The sequence below is a fragment of the Mustela putorius genome, unplaced genomic scaffold (assembly GCF_011764305.1).
Source record: "Mustela putorius furo isolate JIRA1106 unplaced genomic scaffold, ASM1176430v1.1 tig00000721_pilon_pilon_pilon, whole genome shotgun sequence".
NCBI classification, from domain to species: Eukaryota; Metazoa; Chordata; class Mammalia; order Carnivora; family Mustelidae; genus Mustela; species Mustela putorius.
This window is the reverse complement of record NW_025421456.1, coordinates 3,290,956-3,310,812: the sequence shown is the minus strand read 5'-3', so window position 1 is coordinate 3,310,812 and position 19,857 is coordinate 3,290,956. Positions and strand designations below refer to the sequence as shown.

The following is a 19,857-nucleotide window of genomic DNA, read 5'->3' as shown; positions in this document are numbered from 1 at the left end:
CCATATTGATTATTTTGAGCTCAAGAAATACTAGATACAGGAAGGGTCTTTTTTTTTTTTTTTTAACCTAAAAGCAGGGCATAAATTTTTTGTACCAGGAAGAGGAGACATTCTTATGGAAGATGGCGAGCTGACACCAAGTCGAGTCTATACAAATAAACCTTATTAAAATAACTCTTGTATCCCTAATTTGCCCCTATATATGTCCTAGTCATTTTCCTACCATTTACCTCCCTTATCCCAACCCCCTTTTTCTTTTGTCTTGGCTCCATAATTCATTGCTCTTTGTTAAAATGATATATATATGCCCCTGGGCTTAAACACTTTTTTGGGATTTTCACTCCTGTTAATCATCTTCCATCACCAGCCAGTCCATGTAAATATGAAATCATATATATGTAAATATAATAAATTAAAAAAATATGTATTTTTTTTCTCCATTAATCTGACAGAAGACATTCTGTCAGCTCAGTTCACAGCCCTAGATACATAACCTAAGCGGGTAGAGGAAAAATCTTTCCTCCCCTACACTGGAATGGAGTGAGCTATGGTTTTGTTACTGTTCTTCAGACACAGCGAGCTTGTGTCTGCCTCGGAGCTTTAACACCTATTGGCTCCTCTTCCTGTAATGGTCTTTGCCAGGGCTTTATCTAGCTCTTTAGAGCTGAAGTTTCTGCTCCAACATCTCAAAAGTCTCCTGACCTTCCTCTCTAAAATACAGTCCTCCTGCATGCCAGTCTCATCATCCGTGGCCCCTTTATCCAGGTCTGTTTTTCTATATAGCACCCATGACAATCTAAAATTATACCATGTACTTAATTTCCCCCACAATAATATAAAGTCTGTGAAGACAGGTATTCTGTCTTTTCCACCACTGTCTTGTCAGGTTCAAGATAGTGTCTGGCATAAAGTAGATAAATATTTCTTGAATGATTATATAGCTCTTAGAAACTTAAGTCCCCAGAGAGCACAGTTGTGTAGGGAAGGGACACTTGCATAGTGCAAATACCAGCTCAGAATCCAGACAGTTTTAGGGCTGTGTGAATATAAGCACTAAAAATGATACCACTCACATGAGTATTGTGAGGAATACCTGAGATAATGTGCATAAAGCACTTAGCACAGTACCTGACTAATCATAATAAAATAATAATCTCTCTTTAATCCCTGATCTATTTGTGTTTATTTATCTTTTAAGTTGTGACCAGCAGGGGTCGCTCACATTGTACTTTAGCTTTGCTGATTTTGTCTTTGAAGTATTTTGCTCTTGTTTATAATTCATTAGGGAAAATTGCAATTTGAGTAATCACAAGTTATTAAAATTTAAGAGTAGGTTTCCTTGACATTTCTTTGGCATTCTAACCCTTATAAAGTCCAGTTAAATTATAGTTTATTCTTTCTAATGGAAGCCAGCATTAATGTTAATTATCTCTCACTTAGTGGTTTTCCTTTTTTTAAACACTAAAATGTGCAGTTTTCATTTCAGAGAAATTTGCCCTTCCTTGTGTTATATATACGTATACCTTTCTGTATTTTATTTCTACATAGCATTGTCTCCTCATGTTCTATATAATTTGTTACCTTCTCATACACACACCAGAATGTAAGCCCACTTAGGATATTTTGTTTTGTTTACCACTATATCCCTAGACCTCAATAAATGCCTGACATATAACAGGGGTCAATTACTATATAAAGAATCCATAAGTATTATATATAGGAACTTAATTAATCTTAAAAGGGTGTGTAGAATATATCTTTTTAACAATATTTCCTCATATTATGTAAATATAAATATTTTAAAATTATAGCATTTAAAGGATTTAATGCAAATCATTAAGGTATCATTTATATTTTTGACCCAGGATTGTCAAAAAACTAATAGACCTTCTTTATTTGAGTCCCTAACGTCTAGCCAAATGTGTAGTATGCTTGGCAGTGTATATACTGAATGAATAAATGAAAGGATTAGAACTTAGGACATATATAAAATAAACAGTTATCCCAAAGCAACATATTGGTATGTTATAAAAGTCATATACACACATGATAAAAAAAAAAAATACATACATGTAAGTGGCTTCAGGGAGATCCTGAACTGAATATTGAGATATTTGAGACTTAGATTATCAGGGGCACAACCCATGTTCTATACAAGGAATAAAAATGAGAATAGAAAAGTCACTTCATTTATTCAATAAATGTTTTTAAGCACTTAAAATATGACATTAAAATAAGTGCTACGGAAGGATAGAAAAATTAATTTCTTTATCTATGTACCATCAAGAATAGATGATCTAGAGAAGAAATTTATGGGACTGGTTATCCTACAATTTAGCATATGCTAGAACCATCATTAGTATTCCAGGTTGTTAAAAGAACCTGAGAAGCTGAGCAGTTTATTGCTGGAGAGATTTTAAAAGTGTCCATGGATGAGGTAGTAATTTATCTAGGCCTTCCAGGATGGGTACAATTTTGGTGACCACAGATAGGCATATGGGAGGAGTCCAAGGTGAAAGAAATATTTCTCAATTATCTTTTACTTTTCCCCCAACAGGAGCTGTATTTGATGAAAATACTGGAAAAATATTGGTTGTACAAGATCGAAACAAAGTAAGTTGCTTTTCCTTTTTAAAATTTTTTTAAAATTTTAGTTTAATTAACCTACAGTGTTGTATTAGTTTTAGGTGTGCAATATAATGATTCAGCAGTTCTGTATTTTCTCAGTGCTCATCACAGTAAGTGTACTCTTAATTCCCTTCCTCTGTTTTACTCATCCCCACACCTACTTCCCCTCTGGTAGCCACCAGTTTATTCTCTATAGTGAAGAATCTGTTGTTTGGTTTGCCTCTTTTTTCCTTCAACCATTTGTTTTGTTTAAGTTGCTTCTACTTTGTAAATTGCTTTCTAAATGTTCAGTTCTCTCTAGAGGAAAATAAAATACAGAAATTTTTATATGCTCAAGGAATTACAGAAAGATACTTTAAAAGTTCTTTCTAAGAAGCTGTGGATCAGGATTTTTTTTTTAATTCAAAAATATAACTATGGAGGCCTTGAAAATGTCAGGATAACCTCACATTCCTCACTATTATATTATGGCTACAGAAAAATTATAAATGGCTATATTTAGATGGGAAGACAACTGTGTTTCTCAGAGACTGACAAGATATTCTTCCATTCATTAAGCATTCAGTAAGCTCCCATTCTGAGCCAGGCGATGAGAATACAAAGATTAATAAAACAGTTTCCCTCATGTCCTGCAGTTTACTACCTATTTGGGAAAGCAGTCATACAATAGACAGTAACATTCACTTTGCCTTTAGAAAATCCCTGAAGACTTCTCAGAGGAGATAACATTCAAACTGGGTCTTGAAGAATGAATAGGAGCTTACCAGGCCAAAAAAAGTGGCAGGGGAGTGGGAGAGAGAAAAACAGAAAATTTAAATGGCAAATAAAAAGGCACAGAGAATTTACAAATGTCCTAACATGGTATCTTAGTTTGTTCAAGCTACTATAACAAAAATACCATAGACCGCGTGGCTTAAACAACAGCCATTTATTTCTTATTTGGAGGCTGCGACAAGTTCAGGATCCTACCAGATTCAGTGTCTGGTTGGTCCCTCTTCCCAATTCATAAATGTTCATCTTCTCAGTGTCCTCACATGGCAGAAGGAACAACCGTTCTCTCTGGGGTCTCTTTTTAAGAGCACTATTCCCATTCATGAAGACTCCACTCTCATGACATCATCACCTCTCATAGGTGATACCACACTGGGGATTAGGATTTCAGCATGTGAATTTGGGTCCATTCCATGTAGTGTATAAACAATGGTTAAGAATTTCATTGTGGCTAGAAGTATAGGGAGTGGTAAAATATTTTATTTGAGTGGTAGATTAAGGACAGAGTATAAAAAGCCTTGTACAACAAAATAAGTCTAGGCAACCAGAAGCAACAAAAACTTTTAAGAGAAGTACCATGGTTAGCATCAGATGTTTTCATACTTAGGACTGAAAGTGAAAGAGAATAATTATTTTGATACTTTCTGAGACTTCAGTAATATTGATAGACAGAGTCAAACATTTTTCCTTAATATATATGCTCTTAAATTTTAAACTAAATATTTGTAACAATATCTAAAAGTATTCAGAATTGCTATCTAAAAAGCATGTTCATATTTATAAGGAACTTTCAAAGTTTTAGTTAAGGCAGGATCTCTGACTCAAACGAAAATTGATTGTCAACAAATATTTTGAGTACCTGAAGTAATATTGTGCCTAGCCCTCAAGAACTTTTACTATTTATTTATTTTTTATTTTTTCATATTAACGTATATTGTTGTATTATTAGTTTCAGAGGTAGAATTGAGTGATTCATCAGTTGCATGCAACACCTCGTGCTCATTACTTAAGTGCCCTCTGTAATGTCTATCACTCAGTTAATCCATCCCCTGCCCACCTCCTGTCTAGCATCGTTCAGTTTGTTTCCTATAATTATTTTAGGATTTGTTTCCCTCTCTGATTCTGTCTTGTTTTATTTTTCCTTCCCTTCCCTTATGTTTGTCTCCTTTGTTTCTTAAATTCCACATGTGAGTGAAATCCATATATGACTGAAGTGGCAAGATTTCATTCTTTTTGATGGTTGAGTGATATATATATATACCATATCTTCTTAATCCATTCTTCTGCTCATGGACATCTGGGCTCTTACCATAGTTTGACTATTGTGGACATTGCTGCTATAAACATTGGAGTGTATGTGTTCCTTCGAATCACTATGTTTGTATACTTTGGGTAAACACCTACTAGTGCACTTGTTGGGTCATAGTACAGCTCTATTTTTACTTTTTGAGGAACCTCCATACTGTTTTCCAGAGTGGCTGCACCAGTTTGTATTCCCACCAGCAATGAAAGAGGGTTCCACTTTCTCCATATCCTTGCCAACATCTGTTGTTTCCTAAGTTTTTTTATTTTAGCCATTCTTACCTATGTGAGGTGGTATCTCACTATGGTTTTGATTTGTATTTCCCTGATGCCAGGTAATATTGAGCATTTTTTTCATGTGTCTATTGGCCATTCAGATGTCTAATTTGGAGAAGTGTCTGTGTGTATGTCTTCTGCCCATTTCTTGATTGGATATTTTGGTTTTGGGGTGTTGATAGGTTCTTCAGAGATTTTGTATAGAAGCCCTTTATCTGACAAAACATTTGCAAATATCTTCTCCCAATCCGTAGGTTGCCTTTTGGTTTTGTTGACTGTTTCCTTTGCTATGCAAAATCTTTTATCTTGATGAAGTCCCAATTGTTCATTTTTGCTTTTTCTCCTGGAAGAGAACACAGGCAGCAGCAACTTCTTGCTAGATACATCTCCAAAGGCAAGAGAACTGTCTCACAGTTACGTCTTTCATCCATTTTGAGTCTGTGCATGGTGTAAGAAAGTGGTCCAGTTTTATTATTCTGAATATGGCTGTCCAATTTTCCCAACACCATTTGTTGAAGAGACTTTTATCCACTGGACATTCTTTCCTGCTTTGTCAAAGATTAGTTGACCATAGAGTTGAGGGTCCATTTCTGGGTTCTCTATTCTGATCCATTGATCAGTGTGTCTGTTTATGTCACTACCATACTGTCTTGATGATTACAGCTTTGTAATATGGCCTGAAGTCTGAAATTGTGATGCCTCCAGCTTTGGTTTTCCTTCGCAATATTCCTTTGGCTACTCAGAGTCTTTTCTGTTTCCATAGAAATTTCAGGACTGTATGTTCCAGCTCTATGAAACATGCTGATGGTATTTTGGTAGGGATTACATTGAATGTTTAGATTGCTTTGGTTAGTATAGACATTTGAACATTTGTTCTTCCAATCCATGAGCGTGAAGTATTTTTCCATTTATTTGTGTCTTCCTCAATTTACTTCATAAGTGTTCCATAGTTTTCAGAGTACAGATCCTTTACCCCTTTGGTTAGATTTATTCCTAAGTATCTTATGATTTTTGGTGCAATTGTAAGGCTTGATTCCTTGATTTCTCTTTCTTCTACCTCATTGTTAGTGTATAGAAATGTGACTGACTTCTGTGCTTTGATTTTATATCCTGTTACTTTGCTGAATTCCTATATCAGTTCTAACAATTTTTTAGTGGAGTCTTTAAGGTTTTCTACATAGAGTATCATGTCAGCTGCTTAGAGTGAAAGTTTGACTTCTTTGCTGATTTGGATCCCTTTTATTTGTTTTTGTTATCTGATTTCTGAGGCTAGAACTGCCAGTACTATGTTAAACAGCAGTGGTGAGACTGGATATCCCTGTCATCTTCCTGACCTTTGGGGAAAAGCTCTCAGTTTTTCCCTGCTGAGGATGGTATTTGCTATGGGCTTTTCATATATGGCTTATATTTTATTGAGGTATGTTCCCTCTGTCCTTACAGAGTGGAGAGTTTTTATCAAGAAAATGCTGTATTTTGTCAGGCACTTTTTCTGCATCTATTGAGAGGCTTGTATGGTTCTTATTCTTTATTTTATTAATGTCATGTACCACATTCATTGATTTGTGGATGTGAACACTCTTGCAGCCCAGGAATGAATCCTACTTTGGTTGTGGTGAATATCTTTTTAATATCCTACTGGATCCTATTAACTAGTATCTTGGTGAGTATTTTGGCATCCATGTTCATCAGTGATATTGGTCTGTAATTCTCCTTTTTGATGGGGTCTTTGGTTTTGGAATCGAGGTAGTACTGGCCTCATAGAAAGAGTGTGGAAATTTTCCTTCCATTTCTATTTTTTGGAATAGTTTCAGAGGAATAGGTATTAGTTCTTCTTTGAATGTTTGGTAGGCCTTCACTTGGAGGCCATCTGGCCCTGGACTCTAGTTTGTTGGGAGACTTTTGATTCCTGATTAAATTTCTTTTCTAGTTATGGGTCTATTCATATTTTCTATTTCTATTTCAGTTTTGGTAGTTTATATGTTCCTAGGAATGCATCCATTTCTTCCAGATTGCCCAGTTTGTTGACATACATTGTTCTTAATATTCTCTTACAACTGTTTGTGTTTCTTTGGTGTTGGTTGTGATCTCTCCTCTTTCATTCATGATTGTGGGGGGGCTTTATCTTTTCTTTTTGATAAGTCTGGCTAGGGGTCTGTCGATCTTATTAATTCAAAGAAGGAGCTCCTGGTTTTGTCAATCTGTTCTACTGTTCTTTTGGTTTCTATTTCATTAATTTTTGCTCTAGTCTTTATTATTTCTCCTTTCCTGCTGGATTTAGGCTTTATTTGTTGTTCTTTTTCCAGCTTCTTTAGGTGTGATGTTAGGATGTATATTTGAGACTTATCTTGTTTCTTGAGAAAGGCTTGTATTGCTATATACTTCCCTCTTAGGACCACCTTTGCTGCATTCCAAAGGTTCTGAACAGTTGTGTTTTTATTTTCATTTGTTTCCATGTATTTTTTTAATTCTTCTTTAATTTCTTGGTTGACCCATTTATTCTTTAACCTCTCTAACCTCCATGTATTTGTGTTTCTTCCAGATTTTCTCTTGTGATTGAGTTCAAGTTTTAAAGCATTGTGGTCTAAAATATGTATAATATAATCTCGGTCTTTTTATACAATTTGAGATCTGATTTGTGACCCAGTATGTGATCTATTCTGCAGAATGTTCCATGTGCACTCAAGAAGAATGTGTATTCTGTTGCTTTAGGATGGAATGCTCTGAATATGTCTATGACATCCATCTGGTCCAGTGTATCATTCAAAGCTCTTGTTTCCTTGTAGATTGTCTACTTATGATCTCTCTGTTGCTGTGAGTGGGGTGTTCAAGTCCCCTGCTATTATTGTATTATTATCTGTATGTTTCTTTAATTTTGTTATTAATTGGTTTATATATTTGGCTGCTTCCAAATTAGGGGCAGAAATATTCACAATTGTTCGATCTTGTTGTATAGACACTTTTGTTATGATATGGTGTCCTTCATCTCTTACTACAGTCTTTGGTTTAAAATGTGGTTTGTCTGATCTAAGGATTGCTACTCCAGCTTTCTTTGGATATCCATTAGCATGATAAATGGTTCTCCACCCCTTCACTTTCAATCTGGAGGTGTCTTTGGTCTAAAATGAGTCTCTTATAGTCTCTTGTATATCATTGGGTCTTGTTTTTTATCGAATCTGATACCTTATGTCTTTGGATTAGAGAATTTAGTATACTTATATTCAGAGTAATCATTGAAAGATATGAGTTTAGTGTCATTGTATTATCTTAAAGTTGCTGTTTCTGTAGATTCCTTCTGTTCCTGTCTGATCTTTGTTATCTTTGGGTCCTCTCTTTGCTCAAAGGATCACCTTTAATATTTCTTGCAGAGCTGATTTAGTGTTCATGAACTTCTTTAGTTTTTGTTTGTCCTGGAAACTCTTTATTTCTCTTCTATTCCTAAATTTTATTCCTAATAAAAATTCCTAATATTTCTCTTTCTGGATAAAGTATTCTTGGTTGCATATTTTCCCCATTTAGCACGATGAATATATCATGCCAGTCCTTTCTGGCCTGCCAAGTCTCTGTGGACAGGTCTGCTGCCAACCTTGTAGGTTAAGGACCTCTTGTCCTGAGTGGCTTTCAGGATTTTCTCTTTATCTCTGAAATATACAAGCTTTATTATTAATTTGTAATGGTTTTGACCTATTTTTGTTGATATTTGAGGGAGGAGGTTCTCTTTGCCTCCTGGACTTGGGTGCCTGTTTCCTCCCTGGATTAGGAAAGGTCTCAGCTGTAACTTGTTTGTTTTGTTTTTGTTTTTGTTTTTGTTTTTAAGATTTTATTTGTTCATCTGAGAGAGAGATAGAGAATACAAGCTGGGAGGAAGGGTAGAGGAAAAGGGAAAAGCAGGCTTCCCACTGAGCAAGGAACCCCATGCAGGGCTTGATCCCAGAACCCTGGGACCATGACATGAGCTGAAGGTAAATGCCCAACCAGCTGAACCACCAGGCACCCCTACAATTTGTTCAAACAACCTTCTGCCTCTCTTTCTCACTCTTCATCTTCTGGGACCCCTATTATCCAGATATCATTTTTCTTTATGGTGCTGCAGATTTCTCCAAGTCTCCCTTCATGATCCAGTAGCTGCTCTTCTCTTTTTCTTAGCTTCCTTATTTTCCATCATTTTGTCTTCTATATCACTGACTCTCTCTTCTGCCTCATTTATCCTCCCTGTTAGAGCTTCCATTTGTGACTGCATCTAGGTAATAGCATTTTTAATTTTGGCCCGATAAGATTTTAGTTCTTTTATTTCTATAGTAAGAGATTGTCTAGTTCTTCTATGTTTTTTTTCAAGCCCAGCTGGTATCTCTATAATTGTTGTTTTGAATTCTAATTCTCACATTTTTTAAAAAATATTTTATTTATTTATTTGACAGACAAAGATCACAAGTAGGCAGAGGGGCAGGCAGAGAGAGAGAGGAAGGGAAGCAGACTCCCCGCTGAGCAGAGAGCCTGATGCGGGGCTCGATCCCAGGACCCTGAGATCATGACCTGAGCTGAAGGCAGAGGCTTTAACCCACTGAGCCACCCAGGCACCCCTAATTCTCACATTTTATTTTTATCTGTATTGGATACTACCTCCTTTCTTTTGGGGTGAGTTTCTCCCTCTGTAATTATGTCTGGAAAAGAATAGAAGAAAGAGAAAGAAGAGACAAAAGTAACAACACCAGAAAAATACAAACAAAACAAACCAGAAGAAAAAAAAATCAAAATAAGAAAAAAAATCAAACAAAAAATGAAACAGGACAAAACACTAAACTAGATCTTTGCTGTATTTTGGTCTGTTTGTTAAAAGAAACTAGATCTCAAAATAGGAAAGAAAGGAAAACTTTTATATATAAACAAAAATAAAATAAAAGGAAAGGAAAGGAAACCAAAATATTTTTAAGTGTACATTGTGTATATATATACATAAAAATTTTAAAAGAATAAAAATTGAAAAAATAAAATAGCTGAAAAAAACCTGAAAGACTAAAGAATAATATGAAAAAACTATATACTGTTTATCCCAAGAGTGAAGTTTTGCAGTTCTCTCTGTAAACTTGGCTTGTTAGTTGTTCCTTCTGGCCCTCTGGGGGAGGGGCCTGTTGTACTGATTCTCAAGTGTCCTTGCCCTTGTGGAATTGAGCTTCCCTTGTGAGGCAGCCAGGCTCAGTGCAACAGCTCCAGATTACTCTATATGGCTCTGTTTTTCTCCCTGAAGGCGTTCAACACCAATGGGGGAATGAAAATGGTGGCACCCTGCTCTCTAGCCCCGGAGCTTAAAGTTTGCACTCCCCACTCTTCAGTGAGCCCTCATAGAAAAGCAATCACTCTTGTCTCGCTGGCTTCCATTCGAACTTTGTATTTACCTAGTATGTGACTGAGCATTATTATCTGAGGCATGTAACCCAGTTTCTAGTCTCCAGACTTTACGGACTCCTGTGCACAAACCCATGCCATTCCTCCCAGAGGAGGGATGGAGTCTTCCTGCCTTTTCCTGGGCCCCTGCCTAGAGAGTCACAAGACCATGTAGTGGTTCACAGTTTACAGCAACACAGAGGAGAGATTTGGTGCCTAGACTCACTGTCTTCAGCTAGTTTCTCCACTCCAGTACCTGAGAAATCTGCCACTCTCAGGGACCCCATACTTCTTGTGAACCCAGGGATCCTGAGGCCCCACTCTCCAACCTGGGATTCTGTCCCACTTTGCTGCCTGAGCACCTTTAAGCCAGGGACATCCCTCATTGCACCTGACTTCTAAAAGTTCCAATTTTGCATTTAACTGCTTATAACACTTTGTGGTAGCCCCCCCCCTTTTTTTTTTGTCAGAGAGAGTGAGCACAGGCAGACAGAGTGGCAGGCAGAGGGAGAAGCAAGCTTCCTGCTGAGCAAGGAGCCCGATGTGGGACTCGATCCCAGGACGCTGGAATCATGACCTGAGCCGAAGGCAGCCGCTTAACCAACTGAGCCACCCAGGCGTCCCTGTGGTAGCCTTTTTTTTTTTTTAAGATTTTATTTATTTATTTGACAGAGAGAGATCAGAAGTAGGCAGAGAGGCAGGCAGAGAGAGGAGGAAGCAGGTTCCCTGCTGAGCCGAGAGCGCGATGCGGGACTTGATCCCAGGACCCTGAGATCATGACCTGAGCCGAAGGCAGCGGCTTAACCCACTGAGCCACCCAGGTGCCCCTGTGGTAGCCTTTTAAGCAAGCTCCTTCCGCTCCTCCGTATCTTCCGATATATCACTCAAGATTCACATCTCTGCACTTCCTATCTTCCAAAAAGTGCTTGCTTTTCTATTTGTAGGATTATAGCAATTCTTTCCTCAGATCTCCCATTGATTTCACAAGTGTTCAGAATGATTTGGTAACTATTTAGCTGAATTCCAGGGACCACACAAAATTAGGGTCTCCTACCCCTCCTCCTACCCCTCTGTCATCTTAACCATTTGATGGGAATGACTGGAGAGTAGTAAGCATGAATGAGTGGTACAAGTTGGGCCTCATTAAAACGGGGCCTGAGAGCCTGTCAGGGGAGTTGAGATTTGACATGGAACATAATCTTGAGGATTATGACTGAGATGGCAAAGTAATGAAGAAGATATATGGCAAACATAAAATTAGTAATAATATGCAAATAGATTGTTAACTATGTGCTAAATGAGAGAAATTTGGTATAAACAGAATGGACTTGGAATCAGGCTGACCTGAGTTCCAAACCCTGTGCCACTAGTACCTTGGCTAAGTCTCTGAGCCTTAGTTTCCTCCTCTTAAAATCTATATAATAATACCTTTAGTGGGATGCTTGGGTGGCTTTGTTGGTTAAGTATCTGCCTTCATCTTATGTCATGAGCTCAGGGTCTTGGGATTGAGCCCTGCATCGGGCTCCTTGCTTAGCAGAGAGTCTGCTTCTCCCTCTCTCTCTGCTCCTCCCCCTGCTCATGTGCATGCTCTCGCTCTCTCTCCCTGTGTCAAATAAACATAATCTTTAAAAAAAAAATACCTTTCTCGTAGAAAGGATCCGTTAGCTCTCTTTTCCAACTGAATCCATACATACTTGAAACACACAGAAGTGTAACACAAAGAATGTACAGCAGTGTAAATCAATGCTGGGTAGAATTACCTTAACTATAATTTTAATGCTTTGTGCTCTCATTTATATCAGTTTATATCAATACACAACAGAGTGACGAGCACTGTATTTGTTTTTCTTTTTTTGAATTTGTGTAACAAAAAGCCAAGAAAGCTCTTCGTTTTCTTGCTAAGAATAATGTGAAAATAAGTAAAGATATCTTTTTATCTAATTGCTGAAAGATAGGCAGAGTCCTATTTAATTACTTAACCTCTGCCCTAGGCCTATAATACCTTAACATTTCCAGTGCTCACCTAAATTTTATAATGACATATGTTTTTCTGAACATTTTACTATATGTAACTAACAAAAGTTTTATTATTGCTTATAAAAGTGTTTTTTTTTTAAGTTTTTATTTCAGTCACTCAGTGCCTATCATGACCAGTGCATTCCTTAATCCCCACCACCTACTTCATCTGTCCCCCCACTTGCCTCTTTTCTGATAACCACCAGTTTGTTCTCTGTAGTTAAGAATGTTTTCTTGGTTTGTCATTCTCTCTCTTTTCCCTTTGCTCATTTGTTTTGTTCCTTAAGTTCCCTAGATAAAGTGAAATCATTTGGTGTTTTTCTTCCTCTGACTAACTTATTTCACTTGGCATTATAGTACCTAGCTTGATTTATATCATTGCAAATAGCAAGATTTCCTTTTTTTATGGCTGAATAATACTCCTGTGTGTGTGTCTGTGTGTGTGTGTGTGTTTATGTGTGTGTGTACACCACATCTTCCTTATCCATTCGTCAATGGATGGACACTTCAGCTGCTTCCATTATCTTGGCCATAGTAAACAATGCTGCTATAAACATCAGGGTGCATGTATCCTTTGGAATTAGTGTTTTTGTATTCCTTGGATAAATACCCAGTAGTGCCATTGCTGGACATAGGGAACTTTTTTTTTTCACTTTTTGAGGAATCTCATACTGTTTTCCAGAGTGGCTGCTCCAGGGTGCATTCCCACGAACAATGCATGAGGATTCCTTATCCTACACATTGTCAGCAACACCTGTTGTTTCTTGTGTTTTTAATTTTAGCCGTTCTGACAGGTGTGAGGTAATAGCTCATTGTAGTTTTGATTTGCATTTTCTTGATGATAAATGGTGATGAACATCTTTCATATGTCTGTTAGTCTTCTATATGTCTTCTATAGAAAATCATCTGTTCATGTCTTCTCATTTTTTAATTAGATTATTTGTTTTTTGGGTGTTGAGTTTTATAAGTTCTTTATGTATGTTGGATACTCTTTATTCCTCTGTCATTTGCACTAGGTTGCGTTTTAAGTTTTGTTGTTTCCTTCGCCGTGCAAAAGTTTTTATTTTGATGAAGGCCCAATAGTTTATTTTTACATTTGTTTCACTTGCCTCAGGGGACCTGCCTAGAAAAAAAACTTGCTATGGCCAATGCCAAAGAAATTCTTGCATATGCTTTTTTCTAGCATTTTTATGGTTTCAGGTCTCACATTTAAGTCTTTCATCCATTTTGAATTTATTTTTGTGTATGGTGTAAGAAAGTGGTCCAGTTTCATTCTTTTGTACGTAGCTGACCAGTTTTTCCAATACCATTTTTTGAAGAGACTGTCTCTTTCCTATTAGATATACTTTCTTTCTTTGTCAAAGATTAGTTGACTATATAATTGTAGGATTTTTTTTTTCTGGGTTTTCTATCCCATTAATATATGTGTCTATTTTTGTGCCATACCATACTATTTTGATTACTACAGCTCTGTGGTATAACCTGTCCAGAACTGTGATGCATCCAGCTTTGCTTCTCTTTTTCAAGATTTCTTTCACTATTCAGTGAGAAAGAAATATTTCACTATTCATACAAATTTTAGGATTATTTGTTCTATTTCTGTGAAAAATGCTATTGGCATTTTGATGGGGATGGCATTGAATCTATAGACTACTTTGGATAGTATGGACATTTTAACAATATTTGTTCTTCCAGTCCCTAAGCATGGAATATCCACGTCTTTGTGTCACCTTCAATTTCTTTTATCAGTCTTTTTTCATTTTCAGTATACAGGTCTTTCACTTCTTTGGTTAGGTTTATTCCTAGGTATCTTATTATTTTGGATGCAATTGTAAATGGGATTATTTTCTTAATTTCACCTTCTGATTTATTATTTCTGTATAGAAATGTGACAGATTTCTGTACATCGATTTTTATATTCTACAACTTTACTGAATTTATTCTAGCAGATTTTTGTGAAATATTTAGGATTTTGTATACATAGGACCATATTATCTGCAAATAGTAGTTTTACTTCTTCCTTACAAATTTAGATCCATTTATTTTTTGTTGTTGTTGTTATCTGACTGCTGTGGCCAGAACTTCCAGTACTCTATTGAATATAAGTGGTGAGTCATCCTTGTCTTGTTTCTGACCTTAGGAGAAAGGTTGTCAGTTTTTCCCCATTAAGGATGATGTTAGCTGTGGGGTTTTCCTATATGGCCTTTATTATGTTGTGGTATGTTCCCTCTAACCTACTTTGTTGAGGGTTTTTATCATGAGTGGATGTTATGTCCATTGAAATGATCATATGGTTCTTACCCTATTTTTTTAAAGATTTACTTATTTTAAAAGAGCATGGACGTACACGAGTAGGGGAAGAGCAGTTGTGGTGGAGAGAATCTCAAAGCTGACTTCCCACTGAGTGCAGAGCCCAACATGGGGCTCAGTGTCATGACCCTAAGATGATGATCTGAGCTGAAATCAAACGTTGGACTCTCAACCAATTGAAATATCCAGGCACCCCATCATTTCTTTCTTTCTTTTTTTTTAAATAAATGTGGTATATTATGTTTATTGATTTGTGAATGTTGAACCATCCTCACACCCCAAGAATAAATCCCATTTGATCATGATAAATGATTTTTTTCATGTATTCTTAGATTCAGTTCGCTAGTATTTTGTTGAGGATTTTTGCTTCTATGTCCATCAGAGTTATTAGCCTATAGTTCTCCTTTTTAGGGCTTTACCTGGTTTTGGTATCAGGGTGATGTTGGTCTCATGAAATGAATTTGGAAGTTTTTCCTTCTTTTTTCATTTTTTGGAACAGTTTGAGAAGAATAGGTACTAACTTTTTAAATGTTTGGTAGAATTCATCTGTGAAGGCATCTGGACCTGGACTGTTGTTTGTTGGGAGTTTTTTGATTACTGATTCCATTTCTTTGCTGGTAATTGGTATGTTGAAATTTTCTGTTTCTTCCTTTTTCTGTTTTGGTAGGATATATGTTCCTAGAAATTTAATCATTTCTCCTAGATTGTCCAATTTGTTGACTTTAGTTTTTCATAATATTCTTTTCTGTCATGTTGGTTATTATATCTCCTCTCTCATTTGTGATTTTATTTATTTGGGTCCTTCCTTTTTTTTCTTGACACATCTGGCTAGAAGTTTATCAACTTACTGATTTTTTTTCAAAGGACCGGTTCCTGATTTCATTGGTCTGTTCTGGTTTTTTTGGTTGTTTGTTTGTTTTAAGTTTCTGTATCATTTCTGCTCTAATCTTTATTATTTCCCTCCTTCTGCTGGTTTTAGGTCTTTCTTTCTTTCTTCCTTTCTTTCTTTCTTTTTTTGGTCCATATGCCACTGGTTTATTCATTGGAGCTTGTCATTCCATTTCTGTTTTTCTAAGTGACAATTAAAAATAGCAACAAAGTTATATCTTCTTTTGGCTTAGGAGAGCAAGAGGCTTCATTAATTCAGTAAACTCAGTTTTTTCTTGTTCTTTTTCTAGCTTCATTATGTGTAAGGTTAGGTTGTTTAGATTTTTCTTGCTTGAGATTTTTTCTTTCTTGAGATTTTTCTTGCTTCTTGAGATAGGCTTATATTGCTATAAAATTTCCTCTTATAACTTTGTTTGCTGAATCCCAAAGGTTTTGAGCCATTATGTTTTCAATTTTATCTGTTTCCATTTACTTTTTTTCCTTAATTTATTTTTTATTTATTTTCAGCATAACAGTATTCATTATTTTCCATTTAATTTTGTGTTTCTTCTTTTATTTCCTGGTTGACCCATTCATTGTTTAATAGCACGCTATTTAATTTCCATGTGTATGTGGTCTTTCCAGAGTTTTCCTTGCGATTGACCTGTAGTCTCATAGCATTGTGGTCAGAAAAGATGCATGCTATAACTTCTATCTTTTTAAATTTGTTGTGGCTTATTTTGTGGCCTAATATGTGATCTATTCTGTAGGATGTTCCATGTGCACTTGAAAAGAATGTGTATTCTGTTTTAGGATGGCATATTCTTTTTTTTTTTCACTTTCAAATTTTTTATTTTTTATAAACATATATTTTTATCCCTAGGGTACAGGTCTGTGAATCGCCAGGTTTACACACTTTACAGCAATCATCAAAGCACATACCCTCCCCAATGTCCATAACCCTACCCCTTCTTATCCCAACCCCCTCCCCTCAGCAACCCTCAGGGTTTTTTTGTGAGATTAAGAGTCACTTATGGTTTGTCTCCCTCCCAATCCCATCTTGTTTCATTGATTCTTCTCCTACCCACTTAAGCCCCCATGTTGCATCACCACTTCCTCATATCAGGGAGATCATATGATAGTTGTCTTTCTCCGCTTGACTTATTTCACTAAGCATGATACGCTCTAGTTCCCTCCATGTTGTCGCAAATGGCAAGATTTCATTTCTTTTGATGGCTGCATAGTATTCCATTGTGTATATATACCACATCTTCTTGATCCATTCATCTGTTGATGGACATCTAGGTTCTTTCCATAGTTTGGCTATTGTGGACATTGCTGCTATAAACATTCGGGTGCACGTGCCCCTTCGGATCACTACGTTTGTATCTTTAGGGTAAATACCCAGTAGTGCAATTGCTGGGTCATAGGGCAGTTCTATTTTCAACATTTTGAGGAACCTCCATGCTGTTTTCCAGAGTGGCTGCACCAGCTTGCATTCCCACCAACAGTGTAGGAGGGTTCCCCTTTCTCCGCATCCTCGCCAGCATCTGTCATTTCCTGACTTGTTGATTTTAGCCATTCTGACTGGTGTGAGGTGATATCTCATTGTGGTTTTGATTTCTATTTCCCTGATGCCAAGTGATATGGAGCACTTTTTCATGTGTCTGTTGGCCATCTGGATGTCTTCTTTGCAGAAATATCTGTTCATGTCCTATGCCCATTTCTTGATTGGATTCTTTGTTCTTTGAGTGTTGAGTTTGCTAAGTTCTTTATAGATTTTGGACACTAGTCCTTTATCTGATATGTTGTTTGCAAATATCTTCTCCCATTCTGTCAGTTGTCTTTTGGTTTGATTAACTGTTTCCTTTGCTGTGCAAAAGCTTTTGATCTTGATGAAATCCCAATAGTTCATTTTTGCCCTTGCTTCCCTTGCCTTTGGCGATGTTCCTAGGAAGATGTTGCTGCAGCTGAGGTCGAAGAGGTTGCTGCCTGTGTTCTCCTCAAGGATTTGTATGGATTCCTTTCTCACATTGAGGTCCTTCATCCATTTTGAGTCTATTTTTGTGTGTGGTGTAAGGAAATGGTCCAATTTCATTTTTCTGCATGTGGCTGTCCAATTTTCCCAGCACCATTTATTGAAGAGGCTGTCTTTTTTCCATTGGACATTCTTTTCCTGCTTTGTCGAAGATTAGTTGACCATAGAGTTGAGGGTCTATTTCTGGGCTTTCTATTCTGTTCCATTGATCTATGTGTCTGTTTTTGTGCCAGTACCATGCTGTCTTGATGATGACAGCTTTGTAATAGAGCTTGAAGTCCGGAATTGTGATGCCACCAACGTTGGCTTTCTTTTTCAATATCCCTTTGGCTATTCGAGGTCTTTTCTGGTTCCATATAAATTTTAGAATTATTTGTTCCATTTCTTTGAAAAAGATGGATGGTACTTTGATAGGAATTGCATTAAATGTGTAGATTGCTTTAAGTAGCATAGATATTTTCACAATATTTATTCTTCCAATCCAGGAGCATGGAACATTTTTCCATTTCTTTGTGTCTTCCTCAATTTCTTTCATGAGTACTTTATAGTTTTCTGAGTATAGATTCTTAGCCTCTTTGGTTAGGTTTATTCCTAAGTATCTTATGGTTTGGGGTGCAATTGTAAATGAGATTGACTCCTTAATTTCTCTTTCTTCTGTCTTGTTGTTGGTGTAGAGAAATGCAACTGATTTCTGTGCATTGATTTTATATCTTGACACTTTACTGAATTCCTGTATAAGTTCTAGCAGTTTTGGAGTGGAGTCTTTTGGGTTTTCCATATATAGTATCATATCATCTGCAAAGAGTGATAATTTGACTTCTTCTTGCCAATTTGGATGCCTTTAATTTCCTTTTGTTGTCTGATTGCTGAGGTTAGGACTTCTAGTACTATGTTGAATAGCAGTGGTGATAATGGACATCCCTGCCGTGTTCCTGACCTTAGCGGAAAAGCTTTCAGTTTTTCTCCATTGAGAATGATATTTGCGGTGGGTTTTTCATAGATGGCTTTGATGATATTGAGGTATGTGCCCTCTATCCCTACACTTTGAAGAGTTTTGATCAGGAAGAGATGCTGTACTTTGTCAAATGCTTTTTTGGCATCTATTGAGAGTATCATATGGTTCTTGTTCTTTCTTTCATTGATGTGTTCTATCACATTGACTGATTTGTGGATGTTGAACCAACCTTGCAGCCCTAGAATAAATCCCACTTGGTCGCAGTGAATAATCCTTTTAATGTACTGTTGAATCCTATTGGCTAGTATTTTGGTGAAAATTTTCGTATCTGTGTTCATCAAGGATATTGGTCTATAGCTCTCTTTTTTGATGGGATCCTTGTCTGGGTTTGGGATCAAGGTGATGCTGGCTTCATAAAATGAGTTTGGAAGTTTTCCTTCCATTTCTATTTTTTGGAACAGTTTCAGGAGAATAGGAATTAGTTCTTCTTTAAAAGTTTGGTAGAATTCCCCTGGGAAGCCATCTGGCCCTGGGCTTTTGTTTGTTTGGAGATTTTAAATGACTGTTTCAATCTCCTTACTGGTTATGGGTCTGTTCAGGCTTTCTATTTCTTCCTGGTTCAGTTGTGGTAGTTTATATGTTTCTAGGAATGCATCCATTTCTTCCAGATTGTCACATTTGTTGGCATAGAGTTGCTCATAGTATGTTCTTCTAATAGTTTGTATTTCTTTGGTGTTAGTTGTGATCTCTCCTCTTTCATTCATGATTTTATTTATTTGGGTCCTTTCTCTTTTCTTTTTGATAAGTCTGGCCAGGGGTTTATCAATTTTATTAATTCTTTCAAAGAACCAGCTCCTAGTTTCGTTGATTTGTTCTATTGTTTTTTTTGGTTTCTATTTCATTGATTTCTGCTCTGATCTTTATGATTTCTCTTCTCCTGCTGGGCTTAGGGTTTCTTTTCTTGTTCTTTCTCCAGCTCCTTTAGGTGTAGGGTTAGGTTGTGTACCTGAGGCCTTTCTTGTTTCTTGAGAAAGGCTTGTACCACTATATATTTTCCTTTCAGGCCTGCCTTTGTTGTATCCCACAGATTCTGAACCGTTGTATTTTCATTATCATTTGTTTCCATGATTTTTTTCAATTCTTCCTTAATTTCCCGGTTGACCCATTCATTCTTTAGAAGGTTGCTGTTTAGTCTCCATGTATTTGGGTTCTTTCCAAACTTCCTCTTGTGGTTGAGTTCTAGCTTCAGAGCATTGTGGTCTGAAAATATGCAGGGAATGATCCCAGTCTTTTGATACCGGTTGAGTTCTGATGT

At 36.7% G+C, this 19,857-nt stretch overlaps 1 protein-coding gene across 3 annotated transcripts in view; it reads left to right on the top strand.

Moving 5' to 3' along the window:
- Window positions 1–19,857, top strand: part of NUDT6 (nudix hydrolase 6) — a 47,436-nt gene that overhangs the window by 5,452 nt on the left and 22,127 nt on the right. For all 3 annotated transcript variants that reach the window (XM_004747960.3, XM_004747959.3, XM_004747962.3), the window contains one exon: window positions 2,558–2,613. In XM_004747960.3, coding sequence (XP_004748017.1) covers window positions 2,558–2,613 — 56 coding nt within the window. The remainder of the gene's footprint in view (window positions 1–2,557; window positions 2,614–19,857) is intronic.